General features: G+C 36.2%; 1 protein-coding gene across 1 annotated transcript in view; it reads right to left on the reverse strand.

The window, feature by feature from the left end:
• The window catches only part of TSGA10 (testis specific 10), a 161,619-nt gene that overhangs the window by 91,260 nt on the left and 45,539 nt on the right, over nt 1-24,820 (reverse strand). The window contains exons 10-15 of the mRNA XM_008699777.2: nt 23,829-23,944; nt 21,063-21,217; nt 17,204-17,259; nt 15,743-15,911; nt 12,562-12,672; nt 1,331-1,516 (exon numbers count right to left, since the gene is read on the reverse strand). Coding sequence (XP_008697999.2) covers nt 1,331-1,516; nt 12,562-12,672; nt 15,743-15,911; nt 17,204-17,259; nt 21,063-21,217; nt 23,829-23,944 — 793 coding nt within the window. The remainder of the gene's footprint in view (nt 1-1,330; nt 1,517-12,561; nt 12,673-15,742; nt 15,912-17,203; nt 17,260-21,062; nt 21,218-23,828; nt 23,945-24,820) is intronic.

The raw sequence follows: 24,820 nt of genomic DNA on the forward strand, positions 1-24,820 counted from the left end.
AGAAGACATAAAAACATAAGCCATGTGGGAAAAGACTGACGATAATTCGGACAACACCAGAATTTAAAACTTCTGTTTATATTAAAAGCACAGTGAAAAAACAAGCCAAAAAGAGAGGATAACTAGTATCTCTAAAAGGAATATTATCAAAAACTAATGATGTACTGTATGGTGACTAACATAACATAGTAAAATTTTAAAAAATAAAAGGAATATTATCAAGAATATATATGTAATTCCTATAAATCACTATGGAAAAGATAAATAATCCAGCATAAAAATGGGCAAAGTTTACAAAAATTCATTCAAGAGAATCAAGAGAAAATGTATAGAGGAGGAATTCTGAATAGCCAAGAAAGATTACAAGATCCCCAATTTAATTTGTAATCAAGGAAACAGAAAACAGAACGTATAGAAAAAAAATGCAAAAATCTGATCACATCAAGTATTGATTAGTACTTGAGAAAATAGCAACTCCATGATTTCTGGTCAAAGGGTAAAACTGTAGAGAGCACTGTGACAATACTTAGAAGAGTTAAAACTGCCCATATCTTGGATCCAGTTATTCCACTTCCTAGCACAAACCCAGAGAAATATATGTCCAAGGAGAAATGTAAAAGCATGTCTGTTACAGCATTTTATTATAGAAAATGTGAAGACAATTAAATTTCCTTTAATATGGGAATGAATTTTAAAAACAAAATATTTATACAATGACTACAGATGCAACTGTTTGGATATATACTGTAGGTATCAAAATAGATAAATTTCAAAATTATAATATGGAGCAAAAAAGGCAAACAGCAAATGGATATCTAGAGCATCACTTAAAAACTTAAAGCACACAAAACAACATTATACATAATGTATGGGTAATAAATATGTAGAAAAAGTATAAACACATACAAAAGAGTTACACAACTGACATGAAAGTTATCCACGCCAACCATTAGGGAGGGAGGTGGGGAAAGGATGAAGAGTTGTATCTGTAATATTTTGTTTCTTTATAAAAAGAGAGTCTTGAAGCAATATGGAAAAATGTTAGCATCCTTCAACTGGGCAGATGGGTATATGTGTGTTATTTATATTAACTTTTTTTGAACTTTCTATGTTTGAAATAATTCCTAATTTTTAAAAATGCTAGATTATTCTAGTATAGGGCAGTTAATAGGTTAAAGCAGAACCAGAGTGGATACAGGAGAACAGTTAGTCTACAATTCACAGTATATTTAAATAATTTAACTATTTATTTATATATTTCTGGAATGCCAAACAAAACTCTTTTAACAATGATGCAGGATGTCCTACAGGTATATTTTCCCAAACTTACCTGCTCGACCTCTCTGTTGAGAGAATCTACTTTTTCTTTTAATCTGTTACCCTCTGCCTCAGCAGTGATAAGTTCTAATTTGAGGGTATTGTTATCTGCCTCTGCTTGACGGGCCTTATTTTCCCAGTTTTCAGCATCTTCATTGGCTTTTCGGAGTTGGTCCATCATTTGCCGGTTCTCAGATTCCTAAAAAGCAAATCTTAGGTATTACTTTAAAAGATGTAAAATGGTCAGCATATGATGCAAATTAAACATTATTTGCCAGGTCATTGGAACTTTATTTGCTACAGTATCATTATAACATAACCTTGAGGAATCCTATCCATACTCGTTAGAGTGTTAGGCATCCTGTAATTAACAAAAGGGAGTGGGACCAGGTTCTATCCTGGCTCCTGAGTCACACTCACCCATCTAGTAAAGTTAAGCTGTTTATTCTTATCTTCAGGACCTGGATGAATATGTTCTTATATTTGCTTTTGTTCAAACAAAATCCTCCATTGTCTCCTTTCCCTATATATCTGCTTACTTACTACTTGTTGGTCTGGTTTTTGAGTTTCTGCCTTGGTCTAACCTTTCGTATCTGTGTATTCCCTTGTTCTTGACCGCTTTTCTAGGTTGTACTGGCCACAGAACTTCTGACTGTTTACGTATCTCAAGCATCAAATTCTGATAATTCTGTTGGTTTGGCACATTTCCTGTCTAGCTCCTGCCTTTCATTCATAACCCCAACCTCAATTTTCTCCATCATGGACTACTCTATGATTTACTTTTGTTCACTGTTCTAGTAACTTGCCTAAAATTACTAAGAAGTAAAATACCAAACCTATGCCAATGAATACTGTTCATAAATATACAGTCACAATGGGCAATTGATATAGAAGCACAGTTTTAAACCTTAAAAGATCATGACAGATTGACTAAAATGGGATCTTGTTTCTCTCTCTCTCTCTCTCTTAAGATTTATTAATTTACTTGAGAGACAGAGTGAGTGATAGGAGGGGCAGAGGGAGAGGGAGAGAACCTCAAGCTCTACTTGGGGCTTGATCTCAGGACCCTGAGATCATGACCTGAGTGGAAACCAAGAGTTGGTCATTTAACCGACTGAGCCACCATGGCACTCCCAGGGGATCTTATTTCTAAAGGAGAACAATCAGCTCCACAAATGATATACTATATTGAGTAATCATTATGAGGCTATTTTTAAAAACATATTTTAGTAATATGGCTTGGCTAACTCATTCTTAAAACGTCATTTATAATTTTGGTAGTTTGGGGTGCGTGGGTGGCTCAGGCTCAGGTCATGATCTCAGGGTCCTGGGATCGAGCCCCTCATCGGGCTCCAGCCCCACATCGGGCTCCCTGCTCAGTGGGAAGCTTGCTTCTCCCTCTCCCACTCCCCCTGATTGTGTTCCCTCTCTCACTGTGTCTCTCTCAAATAATCTTTCTAATTTTGGTAATTAATTAAAAAGGTACTAGATCTCTTATTCTTTCTCTCCTGCCTGTTAATAAACACTGAATATCTCTATCAGAACCATAAAGTGATCAAATTGCAATAAGCAATGTCTCACCGTAATAAAGCTTTCAAGTCAGATTTAAGTTTTCACCAATATGATTAATCACGAGCCTCATTGAAATTCAGTTAATATCGCCACCTTGTGGTTTGGTTACCTATGACTAATGTAAAAGATCTTTGCCAAGTCTGTTACTAACAAGTTTACATACTATACTACTGCATTGGCTTTCAAGATTCAGATATTCTGAATGTGCCACTAGAAATCTGATGTTTTCCATTATTGTACTAAAAATAACAGTTGTGTACACAGTGTGTACCTCGGAGGTACAGAGTACAGTATATGTAAACTGAACTTTACCCCATCAATCTTCACCCTCTTAAACTTTCTGTAGTACTCACTGTCTATACCATTCTCTTAACACTGCCTTACAGCTTTACACTGTTAGGTGTGGATGCCCAGTCTCCCCAATAACATTCCGAATTCCTCGAAGATAGAAACCATTTTTAAAATATTACATTTAGTTTTCTGACTAAAATATGAACCGTTTTTTATATTAAATGTAGTTTTGTGACTCCCAGGTCACATGGTTCGAAGTTTAAGTTTAAGCAGTGAAAATGATTGGTATTAAACGTCTCTTCTGGCCACCAAATACCTAGTGCACCTCCCTCTGGGCAACCAGAGACCATATTTTCCCTTTTTTGTATCCACTCAAAGCAGCCAGAGCAGTGTGGGGCGCAAGACAGGCAACATTATAAAGTGCAACTATTCTTTGGTATTCTCCAATTCCCTCTTTCAGGGTCTGTCTACCTCTTTCTGGTGCTGCCCCCACCCCTGTACCCCACAGCTCCCTCTGGTCCACGACGAGGCTCATTACAATACTCGCCCACAGCAAAGCTGGGGCAGCCTCAGCTGGAATCCTTTGTGCTATTTGACTGAATTATGGATACAGCCTCTCCTAAATGATCTCCCTCCTTCTGATTTTGTTACCCTTCTGATTTACTCTTGCCAACATCGCCAGAATGATCTTTCTAAAAGGCAACTCTTCAAATAACTTCTGTGCTCATGTTGTAACAAAAGGTTCCTGAAAACAGAGTTCAAACAAATCCTTTTCCCCTGTATTATCACCCACCTACACACTCCCCTTTAGTTATAGAACCTACTTTTTCCCCCTTACACCTTTGCTCATGTTGTCCCCACTGCCTGGGGTGCCATTCCGTTTGCTGTTTGTCATGTCTGGCAGCTAAGCAATTAGCATACTACATGTTGAATGAATGAGTTAATGAATCTAGTATTCAACAATTCTTAATGAACCTACGGTTTGTTCTCTCAAGGGACTGCCTGGATCCACCCAGTTTTGTGTGAAATGAAATCTCTTTAAAAAACCTCATACTAGCCTCAAGACATTAAAAATAGAGCTACCCTATGACCCAGCAATTGCACTACTAGGTATTTACCCCAAAGATACAGATGTAGTGAAAGGAAGGGGCACCTGTACCCCAATGTTCATAGCAGCAATATCCACAATAGCCAAAATGTGGAAGGAGCCAAGATGTCCTTCAACAGAAGAATGGATAAAGAATATGTGGTTCATGTACACAATGGAATATTACTCAGCCATCAGAAAGGATGAATACCTACCATTTGCAGCGACATGGATGGAACCGGAGGGGATTATGCTAAGTGAAATAAGTCAAGCAGAAAAAGACAATTATCATATGGTTTCACTCATAGGTGGAACATAAGGAATAACACGGAGGATCATATGGGAAGGGAGGGAAAACTGAATGGGAAGAAATCAGAGAGGGAGATAAACTATGAGAGACTCTGGACTCTGGGAAACAAACCGAGGGTTACAGAAGAGAGGGGGGTGGGGGAATGGGGTAGCCGAGTGATGGGTATTAAGGAGGGCACATGTTGTGATGACTACTGGGTTTTATATGCAACTAATGAATTGCTGAACACTACATCGAAAACTAATGATGTACTATATGTTGGCTAACTGAACATAATTTTTTAAAAAATGCATTCTTTTCCTGAAACAAACAAGCAAACCTCATACTAGGATGCTACCGGCTGAGAGCAGCCTGATGCGTGATGTCTGAAAATACAATTCCACAATCTAAAAGCCCCAGTTCCTAATGGTGGAATTTCAGGTAACGTGACACGCTACAGAGTCTAAAACTGACTGAAAGCTTAATACATTAAATGTTCAGATATTCATTTATGTTCTACCTTCTTCCAGAATATCCTTAAATGGTTCACTGTGCTAGGTCTACCTTACTTACTTGGGCCTTCTTCCCAATTGCAGATGGGCCACTGAGACTCAGAGAGGTTGAGAAGCCCACATAAGTCCATGTAATTAGTGAGAAGGGGGTCAGACCTACCTGACATCTAAGCTTCCGTCTATTTATGGTATTATGTTGCTGGCACCTTAAAATCAAGACTTGTAGGAAACCACCTGCTTTGCCAAAGTAAGGCTGCTGCCTTACTGCCTTCCATGCAATTTAGGAGTCCTCAGAATTTCTTCTTTCTCAAGGTCTTAAATATAACACACCAAAAATGTTTAAGAAATGTTTGGAGACTGATATTAAATAAGATGTTAAATAAAACAAGGAAAACAGTTTGGGGGTGGAAAGTTCCTATTAATGGTTTGAATGGTATATAGGGAATACTATACCTATTACAGTAATCAAACCAATTATAGTATTTTATCTATTTTTTATTTAAGTTCAATTAGCCAACATATAGTACATTAGTTTCAGATATAGAGTTCAATTATTAATCAGTTGCATATAACACCCAGTGCTCATCACATCACATGTCCTTAATGCCTAACACCTAATTTCCCCATCCCCCCCTCACCTCCCCTCCAGCAACCCTCAGTTTGTTTCCTATAGTTAAGAGTCTCTCATGGTTTTTCTCCCTCTCTGATTTCTTCCCATTCAGTTTACCCTCCCTTCCCCTATGATCCTCTGTGCTGTTTCTCATATTCCACATATGAGTAAAACCATATGATAACTGTCTCTGACTTATTTTGCTTAGCATAATGCCCTTCAGTTCCATCCACATCGATGCAAATGATAGGTATTCATCGTTTCTGAGGCTGAGTAATATTCCATTTATTCCATATATACCAATATTCCATATATACCACATCTTCTTTATCCATTCATCTGTCAATGGACATCTCAGCTCTTTCCACATTTTGCCTATCGTGGACATTGCTGCTATGAACATTGGAATGCAGATGCCCCTTCAGATCACTACATTTGTATCTTTGGGGTAAATACCTAGTAGTGCAAATTCTGGGTCATAGGGTAGCTCTATTTTTAACTCGTTGAGGACCCTCCATACTGATTTCCAGAGTGGCTGCATCAGCTTGCATTCCCACCAACAGTGTAAGAGGGTTCCCATTTCTCCACATCCTCACCAACATTTGTTGTTTCCTGTCTTGTTAATTTTAGTCATTCTGACTGGTGTGAGGTGGTATCTCACTGTGCTTTGATTTGTATTTCCCTGATGCTAAGTGATGTGGAGCATTTTTTCATGTGTCTGTGAGCCATTTGTATATCTTCTTTGGAGAAGTGTCTGTTCGTATCTTCTGCCCATTTCTTGACTAGATGATTTGGTTTTTGGGTGTTCAGTTTGAGAAATTCTTTATAAATCTTGGATACCAGACCTTTATCTGTAGTATCATGTGCAAATATCTTCTCTCTTTCCGTGGGTTGCCTCTTAGTTTTGTTGACTGTTTCCTTTGCTGTGCAGAAGCTTTTTATCTTGATGAAGTCTTAAATGTTAAGTTTTGCTTTTGTCTCCTTGCCTTTGGAGACGTGTCTTGAAAGAAGTTGCTGTGAATGATGTCGAAGAGGTTACTGCCTATGTTCTCCTCCTGGATTTCTGTCTCATATTTAGGTCTTTCAGCCATTTTGTGTTTATCTTTGTTTATAGTGTAAGAAAACGGTCCAGTTTCATTCTTCTACATGTGGCTATCCAATTTTCCCAACACCATTTGTTTAAGAGACTGTCCTTTTCACACTGGATATTCTTTCCAGATTTGTTGAAGATTAGCTGACTACATAGCTGTGGTTCATTTCTACATTTTCTATTCTATTGATTTATGTGTCTATTTTTGAGCCAGTACCATCCTGTTTTGATCACTACAGCTTTGTAGTATAACTTGAAATCTGGAATTGTGATGCCTCCAGCTTTGCTTTCTTTTTCAAGGTGACTTTGGCTATTTGGGGTCTTTTGTGGTTCCACACAAATTTTAGGATTGTTCTAGCTCTGTGAAAAATGCTGGTGGTATTTTGATAGGTATTTTGCATGAAATGTGTAGATTTCTTTGGGTAGTATAGACATTTTAATAGTATTTGTTCTTCCAATCCATGAGCATGGGATGTCTTTCTATTTCTTTGTGTCATTTTCAATTTCTTTCATGAGTGTTCTATAGTTTTCAGAGTACAGGTCGTTCACCTCTTTGGTTAGGTTTATTCCTAGATATCTTATGGGTTTTAGTGTAATTGTAAATGGGATCGATTCCTTAATTTCTCTTTCTTCTGTCTCATCGTTAGTGTATAGAAATGCAACTGATTTCTGTGCATTGATTTTATATCCTGTCATGTTGCTGAATTCCTGTATGAGTTCTAGTAGTTTTGGGGTGGAGTCTTTTGGGTTTCCTAATAAAGTATCACGTCACCTGCAAAGAGTGAGATTTTTACTTCATCTTTGCCAATTTGGACGCCTTTTATTTCTTTTTGTCGTCTGATTGATGAGGCTAGGACTTCCAGTACTATGTTGAACAACAATGGTGAGAGTGGACATCTCTGTCATGTTCTTGACCTTAGGGGAAAAGCTCTCAGTTTTTCCCTGTTGAGAATACTTGCTGTGGGCTTTTCATATATGGCTTTTATGATATCGAGGTATGTTCCCTCTATCCCTACATGGTAGAGAGTTTTTATCAAGAAAGCATGCTGTATTTTGTCAAATGCTTTTTCTGTATCAACTGAGAGAATCATATGGTTCTTATCCTTTCTTTTATTAATATGCTGTATCACGTTGATTGATTTGTGAATGTTGAACCACTCTTGCAGCCCAGGAATAAATCTTGGTCGCGGTGAATAATCCTTTTAATGTACTGTTGGAGCCTATTGGCTAGTATCTTGGTGAGAAATTTTGCATCTGTGTTCATCAGGGATATTGGTCTGTAATTCTTTTTGGTGGGGTTTTTGTCTGGTTTTGGAATCAAGGTAATGCTGGCCTCATAGAACAGGTTTGGAAGTTTTCTTTCCATTCCTATTTTTGAAACAGCTTCAGAATAGGTATTAGTCTTCTTCAAATGTTTGTTAGAATTCCCCTGGGAAGCCTTGCAGCCCTGGATTCTTGTTTGCTGGGAGTTTTTTGATTACTGCTCAATTTCCTTGCTGGTTTTCGCTCTGTTCAGGTTTTCGGTTTCTTCCTGTTTCAGTTTGGGTAGTTTGTATGTTTCCAGAAATGTGTCCATTTCTTCCAGATTGGCTAATTTGTTGGCATATAGTTGCTCATATGTTCTTAAAATTGTTCGTATTTCCTTGGTGTTGGTCATGATCTCTCCTCTTTCATTCGTGATTTTATTTATTTGGGTCCTTTCTCTTTTCTTTTTGATAAGTCTGGCTAGGGATTTATTGATCTTATTAATTCTTTCAAAGAACCGGCTTCTAGTTTCATTGATCTGTTCTACTGTTCTTTTGGTTTCTATGTCATTGATTTCTGCTCTAATCTTTATTGTTTCCCTTCTCCAGATGCATATAGGTTTTCTTTGCTGTTCTTTTTTCAGCTCCTTTAGGTGTAAGGTTAGCTTGTGTACTTCAGACTTTAATTTCTTGAGAAAGGCTTGTATTGCTATGAACTTCTGTCTTAGGATGGCTTTGCTGTATCCCAAAGGTTTTGAACAGTTGTATTTTCATTTTCATTTATTTCCATGAATTTTTTTTTAATTCTTCCGTAATTTCCTGGTTGACCCATTCATTCTTTAGTAGGATGCTCATTAACCTCCAAGTGTTTGAGTTCCTTCCAAATTTCCTCTTGTGATTGAGTTCAAGTTTCAAAGCACTGTGGTCTGAAAATATGCAGGGAATAATCCCAATCTTTTGGTACAGTTGAGACCTGATTTGTGACCCAGTATGTGATCTATTCCGGAGAATGTTCCGTGTGTACTCGAGAAGAATGTGTATTCTGCTGCTTTAGAATAAAATGCTCTGGATATATCTGTGAAGTCAATCTGGTCCAGTGTGTCATTCAAAGCCCTTGTTTCCTTGTTGATCTTCTGCTTAGATGGTCTGTCCATTGCTGTGAGTGGGGTGTTGAGTCCCCTACTATTGTTGTATTATTATCAATGTGTTTCTTTAATTTGGTTATGAGTTGGTTTATATGATTGGCTGCTCCCGAATTAGGAGCATAAATATTTATAATTATTAGATCTTCTTGTTGGATAGACCCTTTAAGTATGATAAAGTATCCCTCTTCATCCCTTACTACAGTCTTTGGTTTAAATCTAATTTGTCTGATATGAGGATTGCTACCCCAGCTTTCTTTTGATGTCCATTGGCATGATAAATGGTTCTCCACCCCCTCACTTTCAATCTGGAGATGTCTTTAGGTCTAAAATGAGTCTCTCATAGACAGCATATGGATGGGTCTTGCTTTTTTATCCAATCTGATACCCTGCTGTCTTTTGATTGGAGCATTTAGCCCATTTACATTCAGAGTAACTACTGAAAGACATGAATTTAGCGCCATTGTATTACCTGTGAATCCCCTGTTTCTGTAGATCATCTCTGTTTCTTTCTGGTGTATGCTACTTTTAGGCTCTCTCTTCGCTTACAGGATCCCCTTTAACATTTCTTGAAGGGCGGGTTCAGTGATCACAAATTCTTTTAGTTTCTGTTTGTCCTGGAAGCTCTTTCTCTCTCCTTCCATTCTGAATGACAGCCTTGCTTGATAAAGTATTACTGGCTGCATGTTTTTCTCATTTATTACCCTCGATATATTATGCCAGCCCTTTCTGACCTGCCAGGTCTCTGTGGCAGGTCTGCTGCCAGTCTGCTGTTTCTACCATTGTAGGTTAAGGAGCTCTTGCCTCAAGCTGCTTTCAGGATTTTCTCTTTATCTCTGAAATTTGCAAGTGTCACTATTATGTGTTGGGGTGTTAATCTATTTTTATTAATTTTGGGGGGTGTTCTCCCTACCTCTTGGACTTGAATGCCTGTTTCCTCCCCCAGATTAGGGAAGTTCTCAGCTATGATTGGCTAAATACACCTCCTCACTATCTCTTTCTTCTTCCTCTGGGACCCCAATAATTCTAATATTGTTTCGCTTTATTGTATCACTGATTTTTCAAAGCCTCCCCTCATGGTCCATTAGTTGTTTTTCTGTCTATTCCCCAGCTTCCTTCCTTTCCATCATATTGTCTTCTATGTCACTCTCTTCTGCCTCATTTACCCTGTTAGAGCATCCAATTTAGACTGCATCTCAGATAAAGTATTTTTAACTTCAGCCTGATTAGACTTTATTTCTGCACAAAGAGATTCTCTAGGGTCTTTTATGCTTTTTTTCCAAGCCCAGCTAGTGACTTTATAATCATTATCCTGAATTCCAGCTCTGACATTTTACTTATATCCATTTCAACTAAATCTGTGGCAGAGAGTATTACCTCTGGTTCTTTCCTTTGTTTTGAATTCCTCCTAGTCATTTTGCCCAGAGAAGAATGAGAAAACAAAATATATCAACCATGACCCAAGCGAAATACATACTAGACAAATCCAAAGAGGTCAAAATCCAAAAAAGAAAAGAAAAAAAAAAGGGGAAAAAGAGAGAATATTAAGTTCCAGGTGGACAAAACAGGGTGATTCACTTTGTCCTGGGTGTATTTTGGTCTGCTTTTTAGAAGGCACTAAATCCCAAAATTGTACGGAAAGCAAAACTTATACACAAAAATAAAATTGAATACAATGAAAGGAAGCCAAAAATGAAGAATATATCTATAAAATGTAAATGTAAAAATGAAAGTTAAAAAAAGACTTAGAAACAAAGAGCTGATAAAATAAGAAACAAGTTAAAAAGGAAAAAAAAAAGGAAAATTTTAAGCTGAAAGATAAAAGAATCATGACGAAAACCCTCAAATTCTATGTACTATTTTCCCCTAGCTCTGGAGTTTTGCAATTCTGTGTGCTTGATAAACTTGGTATTCCCCTTATGTTACAACTGATCGTCTGGGGGAGGGGCCTGGTGCACTGATTTTCAGGTGTCTTTGCCTGGGCAGAGTTGCACCACCCTTTGCCAGGGGGTCGGGCTCAGTGTAAGCTGCTTCGGGTTTTTCTATGTGGCTTTTGTTCCCTGAAGGCTTTCTGTGCTGCTTCAGAGGATGAAAATGAAAATGTCAGTGCCCCGATCTCCAGCCCTGGAGCTGGAAGATGGCAGCAACCTCTCTTCATAAAACCCTCAGGGAAAAGCAGTCTTCACTTTTGTGTGCACCGAACTCTGCAGACTCCTGCTGTGTGCACCCGCACCAAACCTCCTGGGGAAGGGAGGACGGTCGCCACAGGCCTGCCACTTACAGGGCCCCTGCACAGAGAGTGGTTGCCTGATCCTGCTAGTTTGTGGTTTATGGCAAACCGAGCTGCAAGCCCACTCCTGGGCTTGCTGACCATAGCCAGTTTCCCCACTCCGATGCTTGGGAACTCTGCCAGCTCAGGCAACCCCGCTCCTTCCATGACCCCGAGGAACCTAAGACCACACTATCCCACCTAGGATTCTGCCCCGCTATGCCACCTGAGCACCTTTCAGGCAGGGATATCTCTCAGTGGAGCAGACTTCTAAAAGTTCCAATTTTGTGCTCTGGGGCTATATCACTTTCTGGTACCCAGCTTTTAGAGGCTCCCTCCCCCCATCATTTATTGTACTGTATATCTCCTCAGATTCACTTCTCTGCACCTCCTACCTTACAAAAAGTAGTTGCTTTTCTATTTGTAGAATTCCATCAATTCTTTTCTTACATCTCAGGTTGAATTCATAGGTGTTCAGAATGATTTGATAGTTACCCAGCTAAATTGAAGGGACCAGATGAAACGAGGTCCCCTACTCTTCTGCCATCTTGCCTCCCTCTCCCAACTATAGTATTTTTGAAAATATTTTACCAAATGGGCTTATCTAACATCCTCGGTCAAGCTGTCTGTTTATTCCAGGGTTGCCACACATATACCCAGATTTATTTGGTATTATCTGATGTATGCTACAAGTGTCTCGTCAAATGGTTACTAACCAGGGAAGTACAGAGCAGAGCCATCTACTCTCAGGTCCTAAGAAACAGATGTCCCCATAACACTGTGATCAATTCTGATCTGCTACACAGTCAGGTGGAGCCTCTTTAGCCAAAGATTTGTAAACAAAACTACCATTTTTCAAATATAAGTGAGCCCAAGTTGATTCTTGTCCTTTGTCTTTCATCCAATTAGCAGGATTCTACTTATCTAGAATGACTTAGTGGCAAACTAAAAATGACATATTCTTGAGTTATCCTTCTGGACATTGGTGACATTCTAAATATACAGTCAACCCATCATTGTCAACACAAAAATATGCTATGTATTAAGGAAACACTTGTTTCAACTGTCCCTATGAACAATAATTTTAGCAAAATCTCTTAATTATCATAAGCAAAGAGAAAAAAAACTATATACATACTTCAGATTTTAATATATTCTTCAACTTGTTAACCTCCAAATTAGTATCTTGGACCTTCTGTTTTATGTCATTAAGTTCATTGTGCGTATCATTCAATTTTTTAGACAGGACCTACAAGAAAAAGATAGCTAGATTTGACTACAAAAAAGTAAAAAATTGGTCTATGTCAAAAGCCACCATAAAGTTTAAGTATTTATAATAAATAATGATAAATAAAAGTACATATACCTAATATATAAAACTCATAAAAACCCAAAACACTTCAAGTCTTCATGCTTTTAACATCACACTCTTTGCCTTAAGACCTTGCAACTTCTTCCAGTGAGTCGAAGTCCATTTAACCACAGCTCTATCTAAACTTGCCTTCACAATTTGTTTGGCTAATGGGACAATAAACAATATGACAAATATAGGCTTGAAAATTATTTATTTATTGGGACTTTCTGTTTGCTTCTTTTGGGAATACTGCAACTATTACCATGTGAATAAATCTGGGTGAGGCTGTGGGATAATGGGAGACATAAGGCCCATCATCCCACTAGGGAAAAAACAAAACAGAAAACACAAGAATTGAAATAGTAAATGAGCGAAGAACCCAAGCAGACAATTCACAAAAAGCACGAGTAGATAATACTTGAAAAAAGTTAAAATTTACTAGTAATCAAAAAACATTTTTAAAAATTTTTTAACTTTAAAATTTTTACATTTTAATTTGAAATGTTTTAAAAATTAAACACTATTTTGTCTATCAAATTAGCAAAGAAATAAAGTTATTCTGTTACAGCAAGGAATAAGCATTTCCATGAATCTTGGAGTAAACATAAATTTCCAAAAAGCAAATCTGTGATTTGCTATCTGCTATCTATAATCTATTTCAAGAAACATTTTTAAATGCTCATAAAAACAGGAAAGACAAATATGTTGTTTTTGTTGAACACAGATACATGAGTATTCACTACCTTTGAAAATTTCCACTTATAAAGGTTTTTTTTAATTTAGAAAAGAAACTTATAAGCTTTGATTTGATTTGAAAGTAAATCTAGTAAAATTTAACATAAAGAATGTTCACTAAGGCCTAATTTTTTATGGTGACAATATGTATCCACATTAAGTGAATGATGCAGTAAATGATAGTACCTACATAGTGGTATAACCACATACAACATTATATATCTATAAGAAATGTTTAGAATAATTTTTAATAACAGAGGAAATTTTTCATCTATATTTTGTGGAAAAGTCAGGATAAAACACTAAAAATACTTCATCCCAATTCATTAAAAATTGTGGTTTTGAGGATGATATTTTTTAAAGGTTTCTGCTTTCCAACTTTTCTATGATATGGGTTCTAAGCTTGTGGTGCACAGAGGGATCCATCTTCTACACCTTGGGCCTTTAACTCAAAGGAAAAAACTACTCTTGAACAAATGTAAGTTATTATAACACCAATTTTCTTCTGATTATGAAATATGTTTATGAAGTTTTAACAAAGCAAGGGAGTGGTTATGATGTCACAGTAAGCTAATAATATCTACAAGATATTTATCCAGTGATTATGCTGGACACTCCTATTAGTGCTTTCTAGACATATTCTCATTTGCTCTCCATTTTTATTTTTATAAACTGAGATTTAGAGAAGTTAAATGGTATGATCACACAGACAGGCAGGAGATTCAAACACATGAGTCTTAAATACTCCACTCTACTGCCTTATTATGTAGAAAAAAGCATGATATAAAGTGGCATGTGGTTTTATCTCAGTTACGTTAAAAAGTTCATGTAAATAAAAGTACAAAAAGTATTTAAAATACATGGAAAATCAGTAAAAAAAAATACGTTAACAGTGGTTAAGTCTGGTAAAAAGGAGAGTGCTTAATCTACTTTTTCATAAATATAAGTTACATTTACCTTTAGCCTATCTGCTCTAGCTATAAGCAGAGTACACAAAAGTAGATTCTATAAATTCATACCTTTGTTTTTGCTATACATTAACTTCTTAAAAATAAACTTTTCGAAGAGTTTTAGATTTACAGAAAAGTTGTGAAATTAGTACAGAAAGTCCCCATCTGCCCTACACTTGGTGTCTTCTTATATTAGTATGGTACATTTATCACCATTAATAAAACAACATTGATATATTACTAACTAAAGTCCACATTTTATGCAAAATTCCTTCATTTTTATGTAGTATGCCTTTTCTGTCCCAGGATCCCATTATTCATTAACTTAAAAAAAATAAAAGATTTATTTATTTTGAGAGAGAAAGAGCATGAGCAGGGGGAGGAGCAGCAGGAGAGGGAGAGAGAGAATCTGAAGCAGACACCCTGCTGAGCATGGAGCCCCATGTGGGCTCGATCTCACTTGAGCTCAATCTCACCACTGTGAGATCATGACCTGAGCCAAAATCAAGAGTCGGATGCTTAGCTGACTGAGCCACACAGGTGCTCCTCATTAACTTTTGACCAAAGTATTTTAACATCTCAGGCAATTTTTTTTATAATTAACAAAGCATTGCATCTTTATATCTGTTTATGTAAATTAAAAATATTTAACAGTTAAAAATATACACTTTCATGATGCAAACTAAACACACTCAGAATGACAGTAAGTGGGGGAATCATTTAGACTAAATCATTTTAAGGGGGTAAGAAAGCTTCCAAAAGGAGTTTTTTAATGTTCAAATTAAAATAATGATATTGGAAATGAAAAGAGTGGATACACTGAAATATACTGGCTTTAAAAAATGGGAATAATTATAAAAGAAAATTTCCCAAAGAATCACCATGCTAATGAGGACCAAAATATGTGGCACAGTCCATACACTCACACTTAAACAGAATAATTGTCTGTCAAATAAATCTACCCCCTCTCAAAAGTTTCTGAAAGCTTTTATCTTCCTTTGTTGATTTGTTCAAATATTTATTCTCAAGTAAGGAAGTACTTCCTAAGGTTTGATATAATAGTATAAATCTATTATATCATCACTCCCTCTCTCCTTTAATACTTCATGTCTGAGAATTTCATTTAGAAATTATGTGGCATATTCTGTGTAATAAAAGTTAAAAAAAAAAAAAAGGCTGATTCCAAAGCCTGAGCTCTCCTACAAAATGAAATGAGGACTGTGTCTCAGTATAAAACAAAAATTTTTCTTGGAGAAAAAAGATTCTAGGAAAAAGTATACCTGGTTTTCTTGTTTAGCTTTAGAAAACTGTTCTTGGAGATTGTCATTCTCATGAGCCAAGATATCTCTTTCCCTGGCAATCTGAGCCAGCTCATCATTTGTTTCATCCAATTGCCGACGCATTCTGGAAATGTCTTGTTCACACATAATTAGGGCTTCAGTAGACTGTCTATTCCACAAATCAGATAGTACATAAGAAGAGACATTTTACCAAAAACAAAATAACAAATTCTCATAAGACAGAAGATGGACAGTTTAGCATGAAAACTTTTGATGTTTTAAAAACATTCAAAATTTAAATATAGTTCATTGGAGTTTCTCTTTTGCCCACGTTTCACTACAAAAAAGGATGCTAAATACATAATAGTTATTTGCTAAGTATTTCAAAACTTCTGAAGCTCAAGTATAAGAAAGCCTTCATCCTATCTTTAGCTGCTATAGCTTAGTCTTCTTTGCAGGTTCCTCGACCTCTGTCCTCTTAAAAATTAATGGTTCTCAGGGCTTCACTCTCAGCCTCCTGATTCTTCTCACTCCACCCCTTCTCTCAGAAAATCCTATTCATAGCCATGGCTCCCAGTCCCATCTTCAGACGACTCTGAAATCTTATCTCTAGCCCAGCCTCTTCCTTAATACTGCAAACTTGTATTTAACTGATTATTAGACATATCTGCAAGAAAGTCTCAAAGGCTCTTCAAATTCAGAGGAAAATCATGTTTCCATATACTTCCATAATGTCCAGTATTCATCCCCAGTCAGAAACCTGGCATTTTCCTAGATTCTTCCCCTTATATAAGCACCTCACTCCTCTGTCTCCCAACCCATCTACCCCAATCTATCATCATCTCTTTGGCCTGGGTAATCTTTCTTTTTTTTTTTTTAAAGATTTTATTAATTTAGTTGACAGAGACAGCCAGCGAAAGAGGGAACACAAGCAGGGGGAGTGGGAGAGGAAGAAGCAGGCTCATAGCAGAGGAGCCTGATGTGGGGCTCGATCCCATAATGCCGGGATCACACCCTGAGCAGAAGGCAGATGCTTAACGACTGCGCCACCCAGGCGCCCCCTGGGTAATCTTTCTAACACAAAAATCTCCCCAATTTTAATGATTTCTTCTTGTCCAAAAGATAAAATAGACTCATTTGTCTATACCACAGGCCTCTGCCTATTTAGCATTTAGCATTTCCTTTCATAGTTTCTCTTACACTTTGGGTTCCAACACACTCACCTATTTGTTATTCAAGAGGCTCTTGAACATGATCTGTGGTTCTTTGCTATTCTTTTTACGTTTACTTGGCCAACACCATATTTTCTTATACTTCCCTAGACAGATTTATGCCTCCTTTCAACATTAGAAAGTTATTACCTCATATGTAACACTGAGACCCTTGTCTCCTACTATCTTTGTACCTAACAGTACTTTGCCCCCAAAAACTGCTCAAATTTTTGTTGAGTGAATGATTTACCTTGATGCCTGTTCCATCTCAGCAATGATATTCTTCATGCCTGAAATGGTCTTTTCCTTGAAAAATAATATAAGTATTAAATAAAAAATTATTTTAAATTATTTCTCTTAAAACTAAATGAAAAAAAAGAAATTTTCCCCTCCCTTTTTGATTCCCATTTGGTTTTAAATATTTACATTCTATTCTTCTTTTCTACACTTTAAAACTAAAGCTTAAATATCAGTGTATTTGTACTGGATAAAAACAGGTTTATGCTTATTAAAGACTACACTTGGGTGCATTGATATGAGATCCATATAGCAAATACTTTGTTAAAATGTATTGTGTAGTCGCTCGGCAACACAAGGACCTCATAAGACCCTGTTTTTATTGGCAAAACAGTGGTTTGGCATTGGAGTGTTTTATACTGGGAACAGAAATGATTCACCTCCTCATTGGTCCATGCTGTAAAGCCCAGGAAAGTGAATCATGTAACACTAATTTTAGTTCTGAGCAATAATAACTTTGATCAAGTAAATTATTTATATTAGTCATCAACATCATCTTCAAAAAGCTATTCCAACTGAATTACTTATAAAAGTATACTATTAAGTGTGAGCTAATAAAGAGATAAGCATTATGCCTACAGCAAAGGTATAAAAAAAATAAACTACTGACATTCTCCTTTTTCGAGGGTGTGGTGAGGGAGTACAATTAACAGTATCAGTTAAGGCTCAAAGTGTGCATACCTTAATGCCATCAATACCATCCCTACACCTCCTCCTTTTAAAACTCTCATTGATCCTAACTAGTTACAGATAACTATACACAGATACTTAGGGCTTCATTAGACCTAAAAAAAAGTAGGAAAATTATTCTTTCACTAAATAACCACATTTCATTTTGCCCTTTAAATTTTCAAATCCTTAGTAACCAAGTAGCAAGATGAACAACTAAACCCATATTTCCCAACCAGTTCTGCTCCTGTTTTTTTAGAAAGTCAGTTGTGTGTGTGTGTGTGTGTATTATCTTCCTTTATTCTTGTGCTCCTCTCGAGGCTATTTTTAGCTCCAATTTCTCATTCTGCTTTCTGGTAGAATGGTGCAGAGTCCACATCTGGCAGTAATGGATATCAGGGTATGGTTAAAATACATACTAGCAAAGCAGTTAAACCCCTTTAAGAAGCACAAGCCAATTAGAGAAAATACTGCTTAAAATAGAATATTTACACAAGGTTTTGAAATATAACTTCATACATTTCTAAATAAATTCTAAAACACTAACTGAACTTCTAGTTTTTCTGAAACCCATTATTTGGTTAAACTTTAAATATGGTTTATAAGTCTATATAGGACTTCCTTTATCAGTAGAAATTTATACTGAAAGTAAGACTCTCTGAGAACATTGTAAAGCATCCAGGATAACAAAATTATTGGGTAGAATCAAATAATACATCCTCTTAGCTTATTTTTCTCTTAATATGACCCTAATACCACCATTTCCCAAATTGTTGAAATCTATGCCATCATTATCAATTTAATATTCCTTGTACAACCTCGACATGCTTAACCAGAGACACGGACTCAAGTTAATTATTAAAAATTCAATGTGAAAAGGATGGTCATAAATCTACTTAGAAAAAATAAACAACCTAAAATGTTACACAAATAGTACTGTCTTTTATTATTCAAAAATATGTGAACTTGCTATCAAGTTTTCTAACTTTAATTGGTAGCAACTAGGAAAATATCTTTTAAAACTATGATTACCAGAAAAAAAATTTCCCCTTATTCACTATAATGTAGGCTTTTTCCATTGTAATTTATTTCTGTAATCACCAGATAAGACTGCAAAATTACTTCTTTTTACTGAAGGGTATTTGTAAATTCAGTTCTGAAATATCATTGTAGAGCATATTTCCTCTTTTGAATGTCTAACACTGTTTTAAAAAGTTATTTTCCCTTCAAAGGATGGATGTGTTTACATTCATGATCTTACATGAAGTTCCTGATTTTGAAATGGACTTGTAACTCAATATTCCTTGTGAAGAAAAAAACAATGTTGGTAAGTTAGCAGAATTGAAGAAACATGAAATATTAGACATAGCAGAGGAAAATGATTCAGAAATTTCTACAGAATTTGTTTCTAAATGTTAGTGTTTTTAAAGAAAATCGTGTCGAACTATTCAAAGTGTTCTGAATACAATCAGAAGTAAAACTCTACTCCCCCCGCAAAACCCATAAAATATCAAAAATATGAAGGCATAACTATAATTAGTCAGCCTTTTCAAAAAATAAGCCAAAATTTACTATCTGATGGACTTGTATAGCAAAATTTCAGTTGTGCTGTGAATAGATTCCCAAATCTAATCACTTCACTTCAACCTTCTCTCCAAACTTAAAAATCTAAGAGCCTATGACTGTTTCAACTATGTGTTCCAAAGACATGTCAATAATCTTCCTAAGCCTGTTTTATTTCTGTTTCCTAGTTCATGCATGGGAACTATTCATGTAGTTCCTAAGTCAGAAAGCACATCTTGTCAATCTTCCTTTAAAGATCTATTTCTCTTATAGATACTGCCATTATTCTAATAAAATTCCTATCATTTTACTTGTAGCTGGTATCCTTGTCACTATTCTCATTTCCCTATAATCCATCCTTTACACGGACTAACAAGTGCCAGAATATTTGTTTCAACATAAAGATCTAATTGCAACACATCATTTACATTATTTCAATGGTCCTCTATATCCATGATGATAGAGTCTAAACTCAATATCAAATGTATTTCTATGATTTGTTGCTTAACCCTCCCATCTCATCTTTTGCCCCCCAGCCCTGCTCCCATACTGACCTCTCTTGAAATTCATAGAAGCTGTTTTACCTGTCTGGATCACCCTTTCTCTCAGTGTCCCTTTTGTCTAAATCTTGTCCTGACTATTCCTAGTCATCACAGGGCAGTCCAGGCACCATCACTTCCTGGAAGGCTCTCTAGATCTTTCTCCTCTCCTAATCCAACCTTCAGGTTGAATTAGGTACGTTTCTAACTCCATTTGCACATTGTGCACATGTCACTTTAGCACTTAGTACATCCCATCATGATAACATCTTAATTTATCTTTCTCCCAATTATACTGTAGCCTTTTAGAAGGCATACCCACTCATCCTCAGTTTCTAACATTATACCTGGTACATGTCAATAAATGTTTGTTGAATGCATGCATGGATGGACGGATGGATAAAGGAATGAATCAGATCCCTTAGAGAGGGAAAAGACCATTCCAATGATGCTGCCTTTGCTTAAATCATTTGTGGGAAACAGTTTAGGAACTGTCTTCAGAATTGGTTTATGAAAAAGAAAAGGGTATCAATATTTCCCTGCCTTTTTGGCAACACCTTTGTTATTGTTGTTTGAACAACAAAAAATGTGGGATGGAGATTATCATCTGGCTTTATTCACCAGCTACGTATGATCTACTCTCAAAAGCTGAGGATGGTGCAAAAATATGCTCCTAGTTTTGAGCACAATTAAAAAGGCAGTTTTCATGGACATACTGCTTCCTAAGGTGGCTGCCTGAAAATATAAGTTCTGGTGTTCTTTAAAAAAGAAATCAGTCTCACTGCTTTATTACCATGCTTCACATTTTGATTTTTGAATTAGTTATTATCAGTGAGTGTTAATCACAAATTTATGAGAGAAAATCAATTTAAAATATAAGCTAGTGGACCTGGCCACATAGTTCCCAAGACTATCTTGAAATATTTCCAAATCAAATTTTATAGTTTCAACTCTCTAGAAAGAAAAACTTGAGAAAATCCTATTACTTTATTCAGATTCAAGTTCAAACGTTTCTTTTAAGCTACAGTTCTCAGAACATACTTTCATTGCCAAACTCTCTCCAAGGGATGCAATATTCTCAGATTTTTTATCCAAACATGCTTGCAGGCATTCCTTTTCTTTAGCCAGATCGTTGAGGGTTGCACCAAGAATGCTGATTTCTTCTCTCTGGGCAATACTTTGCCTGGTAAAATTATCTAAACATGTAATCATAAAGGCATTGTTTTAATCAAGATAATTTTTTTCCAATTCGAGCAGATTAAAATACTTTTCAAAGTAAACTATCCTATATTGCATTCAATGACTAAAAATAAGTACTGTATCCCAAATAAAAAATGGCTTTTGTTGTTACTGATTAAAAACTAAGATGAACCATGAAATTCTAAATGACTCATAAATGTAAAAGCACAATTAACACATTTAAATTAGAACAGCAAAGGAAAGCTCTATAGCATAAGTTCTCAAAGTAGATTTACATGTGTGGTGGGGGAGGAAAGGGTGAGTGGCCAAAATGAGTGGAATATTAAAACCACCTGTGACCTCTCTCCCTCTGATTTCCCCACCCTCTAACCTAGAATCACCATTGCATATAAGTTGGTGACTAAAAGATCTTAATATAATATTTAATTAGGTCATCTTCAGAATCAAATGTCTCCTGATATTCTGATTTTTCTAAAGTAGGGTTATAAAAAAAAATCCCACAAAGTCTGATTCGATTTGTGATAACACTGGCAAGCCACTGGCAATGTTGAAGGTCTGACTGATCGGTATAGAATAGTGGTTTTCAAATCATAGTTTTTTAACCAGCACCATTAGCATCATCTGGAAACTTGTCAGAAATATAAATTCTGAGGTCTCACACCAGACCTACTGAATCAGAAATTCTGAGTGGGCAGAGCAATTTATGTTTTCACAAGCACCACACCCATGTGATTCTAACTTCTGACAAAGTTTGAGAAGCACTTGAGGAAATTAGTACAGATACAAAAAGCCTTGGCCATATCTTACTTCAAGGACCTAGCTCCAGTGATGTTTAGTAGCTCCAAATGATTCTGACACACACCGAAGTTTGAGAAATCCCAGTCTAGAGCTCTACAAGGGAAGCTCTGTTACACCAGACCTCTAGGTAAATCCTTGCCAACAGTCATCCAAAGCAGTGCTGAGAGAGGTAAAACCATATGCCAAGAGGATGATCTATATAGTACTTAAAAGCACATCATGTCCCTTTTCCAGAGAGTACTGTCTTTAAGGTAAACCACATGTTTTAGGGTATTCTGATATTTGAGTTCATTCCCACTGGCCTAAAATAAATGTATTTTAAAACTCTAAAACAGCTTTACTATCTCCTACCTTAAAAAAATATCCTCAACCCCGCATCCCACTCAAGTTACCACACCGTTTTCCTGCTTCTGTTAATAGCTAAGCTGAAGAGACTTCTATTCTCTCCCATCCCTACCTTCTCACTTCCCAATCATTCCTCAGCCTACTCCATCTTCCACATCCAACACTCCATTCACACTTTGTCAATGTTACCAAATGTGCCAAATCCAATGTGCCAAATCCAATCAATATTTTTCATCTTCATCTTATTGTGTCAGATATAAAGATATCTGACAATTGATCATACCCTCTTTTAAAAGTATTTTGCTCTCTGGGGCGCCTGGGTGGCACAGCGGTTAAGCTTCTGCCTTCGGCTCAGGGCGTGATCCCGGTGTTCTGGGATCGAGCCCCACATCAGGCTCCTCTGCTATGAGCCTGCTTCTTCCTCTCCCACTCCCCCTGCCTGTGTTCCCTCTCTCACTGGCTGTCTCTATCTCTGCCGAATAAATAAATAAAATCTTTAAAAAAAAAAAAAGTATTTTGCTCTCTTGCCTCCCAAAATAACACTCACTTCTGGGTTTTCTTCCTACTTCTTTGGCTTCTTCTTACTGAGTCCTGGATCCTCTTCTCCTCATTCTCTATATTTTCCCTAGGTAATTTCATGGTTTTAAAATATCATTTATATGCTGATGTGTCCCAGATGTATATCTTTAGCTTAGATTTCTCTTCTGACATAAAAACTTATCTATTAACTTCTTACCTTACATTTTTACTTAAACTGAAAATATCCAAAACTGAGTTCTTTAATATTCCCCTTCTATAGGTCTCTTGTAATATTTCCTATCTTAATAAAAAGCACTTCTACTCACCTAATTATTTACATCAGACATTTTTGAACTACAAAACAGAAAATGTTAAAAAATATTCCCCATTTTAAGATGGGCTTTTTAACAGTCCTGGCTAAAATTTTACTTTACAGTTATAAGAAGATTAAGTTGTGACCACATTTCATAGAGATCACTGGTAAGAAACATAAATAGGACACTTCATAAAACTAATTTTCTCTATGAACCCAAGTGACAGCATATAGTCAAATATATGTACACTTCCCACCAGAAGTAATACACAGATATGTACCATGTTTCATTAACTTTATGGACAAGCCACAATGTAGTACGAAAACTTGTAAATTTACAAGGGATCATTACAAATTTATAAAGTGTCACGCTTTATTTAGCTATTTCTGCATTGAAAAATATAAAGCCATGTCTAAGTATTTTTGGTCCTAAACATAAGTAAAAAATTTTACTATCAAAGAAAAAACACATTTTCCACAATTCTTCATTGATAAACTTCTAATTTATGGGCCTATTTCCAGGTTTATCTATGTTATAACTGAAGAGAAGGAAACATGTTTTTCTACCACACTTTAAAATATATATATATTTATGTACGTATATATTTATTTATCAGGGGAAAAAAACTCACCAATTTTTTCATCCAAGCACATAATTTTCTCCTGAGTAAGCTGTAGCTCATACTTTTTCTTAGCAAGATGTCGCTGAGTATCAGAAAGATCTTTTTCTGTGTTTTCATATAAAAGTCTGTAAACATTTTAATAATAAAACTAATTCTGAAATTTATATGTTTTATCAACTTTCTAGTGTATTTAAATCTAAAAACTGGTAAGGACAGTAATATACATTTTTTCTTTTTAATAATTTCTTTATAAAAGTATATTATAGGAAGTTTGGAGAATAAAGGGTAAAAAGGAACCCTCAAGCTACCACTCCATAAAAGCTACTATTAGCATTTTGGTGTTCACTATTCAGTATTTTTTCACAATATATATTTTTAAGTTACCATACTATAAATACAAAATTGAATCCTGATTTTTTTTCCGCTTACACTTAATCTTTAATATTTTTCAATCCAATAATACAGCCCTCCAAATCATTTTCTGGCTGACAAATATTATATGAGGAATAGCCTTTTTTTTTTTTAAGATTTTATTTATTTATTTATTTGTCAGAGAGAGAAAGAGTGCACATGCAGGTGGAGCAGGAGGCAGAAGGAGAAGCAGGCTCACTGCCAAGCAAGGAGCTCGTGACCTGAGCTGAAGGCAGACACTTAACCGACTGAGCCACCCAGGCGCCCCAAACATTAAGTACTCTTTTTTTTTTTTTAAAGATTTTATTTATTTATTTGACAGAGAGAGAGACAGCCAGCGAGAGAGGGAACACAAGCAGGGGGAGTGGGAGAGGAAGAAGCAGGCTCATAGCAGAAGAGCCTGATGTGGGGCTCGATCCCAGATCGCCGGGATCACGCCCTGAGCCAAAGGCAGACGCTTAACCGCTGTGCCACGCAGGCGCCCCAAACATTAAGTACTCTTGACACAACATCCACACAAAGCTTCTAAACCAGGTTATCACATACCCCACCACAACCTAAATATTAAAAACAAAAACCCCTTCAGTATA

Source organism: Ursus maritimus, unplaced genomic scaffold, assembly GCF_017311325.1.
Source record: "Ursus maritimus isolate PB19 unplaced genomic scaffold, ASM1731132v1 scaffold_6, whole genome shotgun sequence".
Taxonomy (NCBI): Eukaryota; Metazoa; Chordata; class Mammalia; order Carnivora; family Ursidae; genus Ursus; species Ursus maritimus.